Source organism: Salmo trutta, chromosome 20, assembly GCF_901001165.1.
Source record: "Salmo trutta chromosome 20, fSalTru1.1, whole genome shotgun sequence".
In the NCBI taxonomy this organism is placed as follows: Eukaryota; Metazoa; Chordata; class Actinopteri; order Salmoniformes; family Salmonidae; genus Salmo; species Salmo trutta.
In genome coordinates, this window is record NC_042976.1 from 33,339,775 (window position 1) to 33,351,693 (window position 11,919).

Here is an 11,919-nt window from a genome sequence, read left to right on the forward strand (position 1 = left end):
CACATTAACATCCCTTTAAATCAAATGCGATTTCATGAGGTCACACACGATCACGTGTTCACATGTGAAATTCATAAGGTTTTTCCGTAAGGGAGGAGTTGGCTAAACAGATCCAAGACAGGGCAAGACATAAGACCATAGGAGTTGCTACGGCATTGTCTCACAAGGGCCACTCATGCAAATGCACAAGCTTCTGCACACTGGTATACTTGTAACTGCTTACAGTTTGACACTTGTTTTCTTTTAACCTGGCAGGATTACTAAAGACATCCAGCTGTGTGTGTGTGTGTGTGTGTGTGTGTGTGTGTGTGTGTGTGTGTGTGTGTGTGTGTGTGTGTGTGTGTGTGTGTGCGCGTGTGTGCGTGTGTGTGTGTGTGAACCTCAAAACCTGTCAAAATAGTGAGATGAGACTATTCTATCTCCCAGATAATGTGGAATGTTCTTTCCCTGGGCTCTGCCAACACAGAACAGTGACACAAAACAAAAATCCAATACCAAGAACACAACAAGAGGACATTCTGCCACTGTCCTTAGGCCCTAAAATGCTGTGTATCGATCCCGCAGAGGGGAGACATTTACAAGACGTACGGCGACAGACAGTGATTGCCTTTTCAGATCTATCAAACAAAGCAGCTGTATCGAAAAGCAATTATAAGATGGAGAGGTGTGTGAAATTGCATGTTAAACAGGTCATGTCCGCAGGGTGGTGAGAGAGAGAGAGATTGAGAGAGAGAGATTGAGAGAGATTGAGAGAGATTGAGAGAGAGAGAGAGAGAGAGAGAGAGAGAGAGAGAGAGAGAGAGAGAGAGAGAGAGAGAGAGAGAGAGAGAGAGAGAGAGAAGTAGAGAGAGAGAGAGAGAGAGAGAGAGAGAGAGAGAGAGAGAGAGAGAGAGAGAGAGAGAGAGAGAGAGAGAGAGAGAGAGAGAGAGAGAGAGATGAGCCTCTTTTCCCTACATTCTTAGATAAAAAGGTTCTAAAAGGGTCCTTTGCAGAGGGATAAGGTTCTACCAAGAACCGTATTCATCTGAACAAAGGTTCTTCATAAGGCAAATGATTCTACTTAGAACCTTTAACATCCTAAGAACCGTTTTTGGAAGAAAGGGTTCTTAAATTATCCTTTGGAAGGAAATAATGATTTGTTGACAGGCAAGAAGTATTGATTCAGAAGTAAACTAATACAATCTGTTAGTTGGACTTACAGTATGCCCCGTTACTGAGATGGTTGTTCCAGTTTAGATGATTGATGTAGTCTAAGTAATCAGTCTTCCCTACCCTGGCAGTCCTTCTGAATGAAAACGGTTGTGGATGATTAAGAGTTCCAATTGTTAGATATCCTTACTCTGGCTGGATCCCAATAGGAAATACACATCACTTTGCAAGCATAATGCGACTTGCAGGCTTGATGTGGCCAGGTATTTCCTAACACCACTGTGTTAGGGTATAACTAGCCCGTCAAAGAAGGGCCTTATGATATATGTAATGTATACTGTCCTACAAAGGCAAAATGCAGTAACTACACTTTTGGTCAAAATTGAGTTAAAACTGAAATCAGGCTTTGTAGTATCTGTTTTATCTTATGACAAAGTGTACTGGTTCAATTATGTTCCGTTTCAGAGAAAATGGAGTGTGACATTTGCAGTAACTACAAAATCCATGTATAAACTGAGGCAAACAGCAATAACTGAAGTTACTGCACTTTGGCTTTGTTCCACCTTGTTGTGACTGCAGTTACCCGCTTTGCCATACAAAGGCAAAGAGCCGTAACTACGCAAACAGTGAAACGGAGAAAAATGGATTGAAAGTTTATTTGCTGTCCATCCAAATATGTTGTAGACACGTGATAATGTATTATCTTACTATTAAGTAATTGTCTATGCATATCAACCATGACCACTGATTTGACCTATGAGTAAAAACTCTAAGTAAATACAATGACCATACAAAGTCAAACAGAAAAAAACACAAGAAAGTTCGATAAAGACATTTACATTGTAGATACTGCACAAAGTTTTAAGTATAAACATTCTGCTTGATGAAATAGTCCTTACCTTATGGTTGAAAAAAATGCTTGAGGGTTACTACAATACAACATTAAAAACATGAAAATATAACTACATAAATCATTAAATACAGTTGAAATGTAGTTAGAACTCACACATCAAACACAAAACCAACAAGAAAGTTGGATAAACACATTTAGATTGAAGATACTGCACTTTGCCTTTGCACTACCCATATAGTTGTTTAAGGTCATACCAAGGCAGAGTGCAGAATCTGTATTTTAGGGGTCATAGGTCAAATCAGTGGTCATGGTTGATATGCACAAAAAATACTTCATAGTAAGATGATACATCAGCGCATTATCACTTATCTACCTACAACATAGTTGGCTGATTAGCAAAAAAAACGAGTTACTGCGTAGTTACTGCGTTTTGCCTTTGTAGTAATAAACAGTTTAATTTTAAAGGATAATAAGGCTGACGGAACTGTTCATAGAGAGTTCTAGGAAGAACCCTTCAAAGATAAAATATGAATAGTGTGTAAATTGTATTTTTGTTGTCTCTTGGTCTTTCCAATATATAACTCTTATTTCATGTTTCATTTTGAATTTAATGTAATATCATATGTTGCTCTTGTCTATAAATGTTTTGTACTTTTTGTTTATCATGTATTTGTATGTTTTATGTGGACACCAGGAAGAATAGCTGCTGCATGTGTGGTAGCTAATGGGGATCCTAATAAACTAAACTAAACTAAACCGGGGAAAAGTATTCAACCTTACTGTGTTTGGTCCTTGATATATTGGTGTACTTTTACCCCTGCCAGAGGTGCATGGTTTGATCATCGATCAGATCAATCTATCTATCTATCTATTAATGAATCACAATGAATCATCTTTGTATTCGAGTCTCTGCAGTACTCTTGAACCTCTCCCACAGCTTGGCTGCCATTATCTAACATCCCATTATCTAACATCCCATTATCTAACATCCCATTATCTAACATCCCATTATCTAACATCCCATTATCTAACATCCCGTTATCTAACAATAAAGAGCTCATATGTCAGTGTGGACTCATCAACCACCCTATCTATAATATTCCCTCTGTCTTTCCAGCTGTGCAAACAAGAAAAGCGATCAATTAACTTTTATCATTTGATATATCGGTAGTGTATGTGCTCTACTTTATTTACCTGCTATAGATTAATGTTTGAGATGTTTCTTCAAAGCTTCAGCTGTGTCTCTCTCACCCTGGAAACAATGGCAGCTATGGATTTGAATAGCTCTCTCTCTCTCTCTCTCTCTCTCTCTCTCTCTCTCTGATGTTTGTCAGAGTGATGAGAACACCTGAAATGACTGTATACCAGCACACAGAACACTGTGCCCTCTTTAGAGAGGTAGTCAAGTGAGATCAAACACACATTCTTTAGTAGGTAGGTATAAAATACATAGAGCCTGCGCTTATAATCTCCAGGAAGTGTACCACACCCATATTTATAGACATAAGACAAACACTAAGTTCATGATGGCGCCGGTGGGTAGGGCTGCCATCTTATTGGCCCTCAACCAATCATGCTATTTTGTTTGTTTTTTGGCATTGTTCGTAACTTGTTTTGCACATAATGTTGCTGCTACTGCCTCCTATTACCGAAAAGAACTTCTAAACATCAGAACTGGGATTGGAGTATTTTATGATAAACTGTAATCTTCAATGAGTCGGACGTGAGGGATATACTGTTGACACCTGACCAGGCCCCGATCCCTGTGATTCGCTGAAGAAGGAAAGGGCAATTCCGAGGCAAAAGATCAGGGTGCCTTGTGAGGACCAGGCGACGAGTGGCTAATCTGCCCTTGCCCTCCGCTCTGCTAGTTAACGTTCAATCCCTAGAAAATAAATGGGACGAACTGAAAGCACGTATATCCTACCAACGGGACATTATAAACTGTAATATTTTATGCTTCACCGAGTCGTGGATGTTTTATTCGGCGCATGTGACAAATAACATTTTATTTGATTTGCTTTGAATTAAGGCGATCTTTACATATTTAAGTTTTCATTTTTTATGAAAGACTGTAACACCAGGAAATCAGCTCCAAGTGATTTTAATTCAGGAAATCTGTTCCCAAGTATTCCCACACATAATATAGAGACACGTAATCGTATAGAAATGTAAGCAAGATTTGAAATGATGTATATGTTTGGGCTTCTTGCAGTCAATTTGCAGTCTACAAATTATTTGTAATTATGTTCCGGCCCCCCGACCAGCTGCTCAAGAAAATATCGTCCCGCTGCTGAATCTAGTTGATGATTCCTTCTTTACGCCCGAAGCCCCTGAACATTTTATGCAAAATCCTTTGTATAAACAGTACTGTAGCTACAATACTGTAGATAATCCTAACCCACACCTGTTTTATCTTGTGTACCACAACCCATTGACTGCAGGGCTCTCTGCTTCCGCTGACACTAATACAAAAGGCAAGCTGGAGTTGGCTGGCTGAAGGCCTTTGGAAACATCTACTGAGTCTTGACCCAGAATTTCTATTGAGCGTGATGCAATTACACAGCCACTTAACTTTTACACCAATGTTCCAGGGGAAAGGTTCAGGAGAAGGGGAATCCAGCTGCTTTCTATAAATATCTGGCCCTCAGTCAACAGCCCAGTCAAACCAAGCCTGCGTCCAAATCGCTAAGCAGTGTATGTCAAAGCAGTGTGCCGATACCTGTATTACTTTATCAGAAGCATGTGATCAATGACGTCCGAAGCTTCATTTTGTCAAACAACCACCTTATTGATTTGGTATTGGTTTCGGTAGAAGAAAAGAAAAGGCTAAGGCGTGTGGGACATCGTCTATAATAATTTGGCTGGTCTAAATTCTTTTCACCAGCAGGTGCCACTAGTGTACACTGTGTTGATCAAATCCTCGAGTAATGAACCTATTTTCGACACAATTGGCTGGAAAGTCCCAATGCTTCAGAAAGCTCTGTTTCTCCATCACTAGTAAATAGTGGACAGAACATACAGGTTATTTTTGACCCAGCCAGTTGGATCACTTAGTTAGGTTTATTGGCCTGGAGGCATGGTTTAGTAGGGGCTTGGCTTTCAGATAGTTATTTTTGGCCACCCATGAGAGTAAACGTCACTCCGGTTAATCTGTTTTCTTGTATTGTCAACAAATGTTACGGTTGAGCACTGACACTTTGTAGCTTAATGAGGTGTATACAAGTTGAGTTCCTCAAGTGCCTATGTTTATCCCAATGTTTGAATAGTTACCACTTTGTTATCATATTTAAATAATAATGTTATTAATTGCATATTAAAATATTTACTTGTAAATCAGAAACAATTCTAAAAATCAACTTGCAATAAAGCATGCTGGGAAATATGATAATGGGTGTAGTTTTGGTTTAACACTGGTTATTAACACCAACACCGGGGTTATTTTACACCAATGAGTGTTAATTTAACACTTACAGAGTTGATTTAACACCAGCATCAACACTATAAATGTCTCTCTCTCTCTGGTTTGGTAACAGTCTGTGTTAAATGTTCTCTACACTCTCGGAATGAGTGATGACTCAAGGAACCCTGGAGATCCTCAAGGAACCCTGGAGATCCTCAAGGAACCCCTGGAGTTCCTCAGGGAACCATTGCTAGTCAATGGTTCATATTTGCACATTCGGTTAGTTGATGGGTTCTTGGAGGAACCTTTAATGGTTCAATGTAGCAACCTTGAGGTTGAACACTGACAGAGGCTAACAGAGGTGTCTGAGCTCTTCAAGAGCCTATGCATATTCCAAAGTTGGGTGGCATTACCCCCTTTCCCCCTTCCCCCCTCTCTCTCACCCTCCCTCCATCTCTCTTTCTCCTTTCCTTCATCCCTCTCTCCTTTGATTAGAGACAGTGATTGTAATAAGTGGGCTTCATTGTCACCTTCTAAAGGGCAACAGCACAGACAAACAGAGATATTTAAACCTTGTCCTAGTGTAACTGTAGGAGAGAAAGAGAGAGATAGAACAAGAGAGAGAAAGAGAGAGAGAGGAGCAAAGTGTGACACTATGATTCATATGTAAACCTGCAGAGACATGCTTTTATTAACACAAAGGAGTAATTAAGAAATATGTATTTCTCTATTGCAGAATAATTTGATCTATTAATCTGTCTATTGTTGAATTTATATTGCAGAGGTGGTGGATATGCTTAAAACGATGCTGAGATTACCTATAAGGTTCGGGTTTGCATGCAATATCTTAATGCTATGTATGTTTCCAGGCTGTATCACATCTGGCCGTGATTGGGAGTCCCATAGGGCGGCGCACAATTGGCCCAGCATCGTCCGGATTAGGGATTGGCTGGGGTAGGACGTCATTGTAAAAAATAATTTGTTCTTAGCTGATTTGCTTAGTTAAATAAAGGTTAAATACAAAATACAAAAAATAAATTCAACATGATGAAAACTCTATTCCACTTCAATTCAACCCTGAGACAACCCTCTCTACGGAAACCTCTCTACGGAACCCTCTCTACGGAGCCCTCTCTACGGAACCCTCTCTACAGAACCCTCTACGGAATTCTCATTTATTAATCATAGTCATTCACATACAAGCCAAAATACCTCTCCGAAACAACATTTAGCGTAACTGATACATTAGGCTGTAGTATGGAAATATGATTATACTGGATTTGAAACAATAGTATGTGATTCAATAACAAGAACATTGGTGTAGCGGCTGATAAACTGGTTTTAATCCAGATATTTAACATGGTCTGTCCTATTAGGAGTTGAGCTCTTATTGACTGTCTTCCAGCACTGACTGGCCTAAATCAATGTTTCCAAAACTCGGTTCAACACAGGTTCCACTTGTCGAAAGCTGTAATAGCCCTGTGTTACACTTCCTCAACCAAGACATTTGACGCCTCTTGTTTTGTCTCCAGGAAAGAAAAGAGTTTACTTACTATTTATTATCTCAGCTCACTGGTCACCATAGCAGCACCCACCAGTAGCACGCACTCCAGCAGGTATATCTCACTGGTCACCCCCAAAGCCAATTCTTCCTTTGGCTCTCCTTCCAGTTCTCTTCTGCCAATGACTGGAACGAACTGCAAAAATCACTAAAGCTGGAGACTCATAACTCCCTCACTAGTTTTAAGCACCAGCTGTCAGAGCAGCTCACAGATCACTGCACCTGTACATAGCTCATCTGTAAATAGCCCATCCAATCTACCTCATCCCCATACTGCATTTATTTATTTATCTTGCTTCTTTGCACCCCAGTATCTCTACTTGCACATTCATCTTCTGCACATCTACCATTCCAGTGTTTATTTGCTATATTGTAATTACTTCGCCACCATGGCCTATTTATTGCCTTACCTCTCTTATCCTACATGCTGTATATAGATTTTTGTACTGTATTATTGATTGTATGTTTGTTTATTCCATGTGTAACTCTGTGTTGTTGTATGTGTCGAACTGCTTTGCTTTATCTTGGCCAGGTCGCAGTTGCAAATGAGAACTTGTTCTCAACTAGCCTACCTGGTTAAATAAAGGTGAAATAAAAATAAAAAATGACTCACCACTCAGCTTCTAAAACTGTAGAAATAAAATGGGTTCAACCTAGTCAAGTCTGGAGTTCAGACTTAGAAGGCCCCAGTGACAGTCAGTGCCATTTAAGATGAGGGAGGACGCAACATTTTTTGACTGTTTCTGACTGATGACTGTCATTCATATTCCATTCACCCAGCTCAATGTAACATCGATAGGTTTAGGCTACTATATGATACTCTAATTTTCCCTATAGCCATCATGAGGTTGCTACAACCTAGCCTATGAATGAAAGTTTACAACGTAGGTGCACACAGGTCGAGAGAAACATTTGAGGTGACAGACAGGGATGCATGGACAGACAGTGATACATTCAATACCGCCTTTCGCACTCTTGCCTGCATATAGTGTGTAATCCTTAGTTCAATAGTTGCAAACGAGAATTTCTATTGGTCAAATTCAGGTATGTTTATGCCCGTTTGGTTCCGTTTGCTTCCGTTTAAGAAACGTTTTTCAACAGAATCGGATGAATGAATACATCACTGATCACGCGTAAATACAATTCACATTCATAGCTACCAAATTGTTTTCCTTCTCGCATCTATGCACTCTCCTCCTCTCACCTTTTCCCTTCGCTTGTAGACTTCAATGCACAACACATCAGCTGTATGTGACCAGGCAAAAAAAAAAACTTTCTAAGCCAAACCATATCATAACCGCTACACACAGCCTACATTGTTGTCACTCGCTACAATCATGCAGTAACTTTACAGTGTACAGTCAGTAAGGGTATGTAGTGACGCCTCTAACACTGAGATGCAGTGCCTTAGACCGCTGCGCCTCTCGGGAGCCCCTATCTAGCTTTCTCTTGCTTCTACATCATTTTGGAATAAATTAATTTGTTCAAAACTGTTAAACTTTCTCTCTCTTTGAGTCAACTACTCACCACATGTTATGCACTGTAATGCTAGGTAGCTGTAGCTTATGCTTTCAGTACTAGATTCATTCTCTGATCCTTTGATTGGGTGGACAACATGTCAGTTCAAGCTGCAAGAGCTCTGATAGGTTGGAGGACATCCTCCGGAAGTTGTCATAATTACTGTGTAAGTCTATGGAAGGGAGTGAGAACCATGAGTCTCCTACGTTTTGTATTGAAGTCAATGTACCCAGAGGATGACAGAATATAGCTGTCCTCCGGCTACACCATGGTGCTACCCTACAGAGTGCTGTTGAGGCTACTGTAGACCTTCATTGCAAAACAGTGTGTTTTAATCAATTATTTGGTGACGTGATTATATTTAGTGTAGTTTTATCTTAAAAGGATAACTTTTTAAATGTTTTACAATAAAAAATATATAAAATTCACTGAGGTGGATGGTCATCCCCTTCCTCCTCTGAGGAGCCTCCACTGGAGGGCACATGATTACAGACATTGATTCAGCCATAGCATACAGTAAGCATTATTTTCCACAATTTCATTGGCAACAATATTTGAATGCTCTAATCCAACATATTCCATGTGGGTGGAGATATACTCTCTCCAGCTGCATAGAGAATGTGAAAAATCTGTCAATGTGCCCTTGAGCAAGGCACTTAACCATAATTTGCTCCAGGGGTGCCGTACTACTATGGCCGACCCAGTAATACAACACATTTCATTGCACTTAGGTGACAATAAAAAAATATATTATTTTCATGTCACGGGCAGGACCTGAACCCTGCTTTCCCACAGGAGAAAACAACTTCTTAACCATTTTAGCAAGAGAAAATTCCCTGTTGGGCTGAAGGTGACAGTGATTTTAAAGTCGCAGGCAGGGCTACTGCATCATAAAACCGTGAGCCTGACTCACGTCCGCTATATATAATATAGCTAATATTGCTGTTACAGTATTCTATATGCAATCCCAATTTAAGTGGATGCTTACTCATAGCATTGATGCTTATAAGGCAGACTTGATTTTTATTGGGACTGTACAGCCCTCTATGAGGCTACACCCATACAGCTATTTACACACAGCAAATGCCACACCACCGGCTAGCCGTATGCATTATGTGGGGTTAGAGTCATCACACAGTCAGACTTTCAAATCAGGACACAGCTTTATGTGTGAGATGAGATGAAATCATGATCAGCAACTCAAATGACATATCAGGCAAACTGTGACTGCTAGTTGTGTGAAATGCTGACATGACAAATAAGATGTACACCTGTTACATACAGGTGTAGAATCTTAATTTGACCAGTTTCTCACAGCAGGAAATGTATACTGCAGCAAAAGGAAATGTGCATTATTGTACGGATTATAATGAATGGAAATGTGTATAGGGGTTAATGCATTTTTTTGTTAGCACAAATCAAGTCTGACATTTTAAAATGGAAATGACTAACTTTAGAAGCATTTTAAACCACCTTTCAATTTTCTCAATGTCATTCAATTCAGCATTAAAAAAAGGGTCAAGTTTAAATTCGCTCCACCTGAGCCAGTGTAAACACAGGTCAGAGACCACTATAACATACCAAATGCGTTTGATGGATCCTTTTCGTGTTATTCTGTCTCTTAAAGGGAAAGTAATCCAAAACGTATTGAAAGTAATCTGATTACTTTACGGAGTTTGGGGGTAATCCAAAAGTGCTGTTACTTATTACAATTTTGGACAGGTAACACGTAACTGTAATAGATTACATTTAGAAAGTAACTTACCAACCCTGTATAAGGTAAAATAAGGCTTTTAAAGTTTGTGACTGTGATGTGGAGAATTAGGCTACAGCAACCCTAGTCGGAAAGTCAAATGTCATATAGCCTATACTGCATGTTCATCATATCAAGTGCATGACAGCAAAGAATAGCACGAACAAAGATGCTCCAGTTGTTAAATTGTAACCACTGTGTTACAATATTAAAGCAATATGGTGCAACATGTGCATTTGGACACGCCTACTATAAAGCGACATGTTATCAGTCGATGCAGCTTCACGGAAGAGACTATCTACAAGCAAAGCAAATGCAGATGAACTGAAACTGCACAGTAAGTCCGTATTGATTAAGAATAACACGTATTCAATCATGGCCAATGTAGGCTATATGCCTCTACAATAACAGCGCACATTTATTGTCTGACTTGTGGGCTACAGTGTTGCACATTTGTGCTGCAACAGTTGGCCACTTACATAAAGCGATGTGGCTACTATTCGTACAATATCATATCACCCCGAGTTCCTATCGATTCCCTACCTCGCAGTCTATTGTAATATTCCCAGTAGTCTATTTACTAACCGCAGTAAATTCTTTGGAAGCTTCCCTTTAAATTGCACTTACCTGATATTCCTCCTCCGATCACTATAACGTCGTATGTGTTCGGTGCTGTCATGGTGTTGTTTTGCCGGTCTCTCTCTTTCTCTCTGTACGTCCACTGCCTGCCGTTTGCTCGCCTCGCTCGGTGCTGGACGCCAGGCGGACAGAGGATCGCATCTGTATTAAAAGCGGGGAGACAGGCCCACTTGAGCCGACTCCGCCTACGGGTTGCAGCCTAGCCTACTCTGCATGATTTTATTCTGATGTCAGGGGTGAGAGAGGGACCGTACATGCTCAGGCTAGTGTGATTGCATGCTTAGTAGCAATGTGTTGTTTTGCAATCCTGCACATGTAGCCACTAATCTTGTAAAACAAGATTACTTTTACAGTATGCATGATACAGTATCAGGTGTTGATGTGTTGCAGTATCAAGTATGCCAGGTTATGGAGGGTCAGTTTAAAGTCTTTCACCTGTGACCAGACATTGGTAAATGGTTACTACAGAAAGGCTAACATTATAGATGCGTTATTATGCATGGAGAAGTAATGACTGAACATTAGTCTTCATGACTGAACATGATAGCAATTAGATAGCAAAGCATGAGCTAAGTGACACCATTAAGTTATGTGTGATACATGTATAAGTTGTTATTCATACTGTAAATCATAGGCTATATAGGCCTACAGCTGCCCATATAAATCTATTTACAATTTGGATTTAGTCATTTATGTTGCCCCTTTGTGGAAATATTTGGTCATCAAAACACTGAATAAATGACATTTTTACTCTCAGATTATGAACCTTTTACACTGCCATGGGGTCCAAAACAACCTCCAGCTAACTGAGCCCCTTTCTCTAGCCCTGGCCCAGCCTTGGCCCCTCAGTGACTGTAGATCTCTGGGGTAACTAGTTGAGGTGTCTGGGGACCTTGACCTACTGCTATACTAGCCTTTCATGGAGGATAACAATGAGCATGTTGTGCAGTATACAGCAGTGTAGTGTAGAATATAGAGAGTGCGTAGTCAGAGATCTGTGTCCTTAGCGAGTGTAGTATATGATCCATAATGGGTATATTGTG

General features: G+C 40.1%; 1 protein-coding gene across 1 annotated transcript in view; it reads right to left on the minus strand.

Moving 5' to 3' along the window:
* Window positions 1-11,092, minus strand: part of LOC115155917 (amine oxidase [flavin-containing]-like) — a 52,786-nt gene extending 41,694 nt beyond the window's left edge. Inside the window, exon 1 of the mRNA XM_029703000.1 lies at window positions 10,865-11,092. Coding sequence (XP_029558860.1) covers window positions 10,865-10,916 — 52 coding nt within the window. The 5' untranslated portion in view covers window positions 10,917-11,092. The remainder of the gene's footprint in view (window positions 1-10,864) is intronic.
* Between the last annotated feature and the right edge of the window lie 827 nt (window positions 11,093-11,919).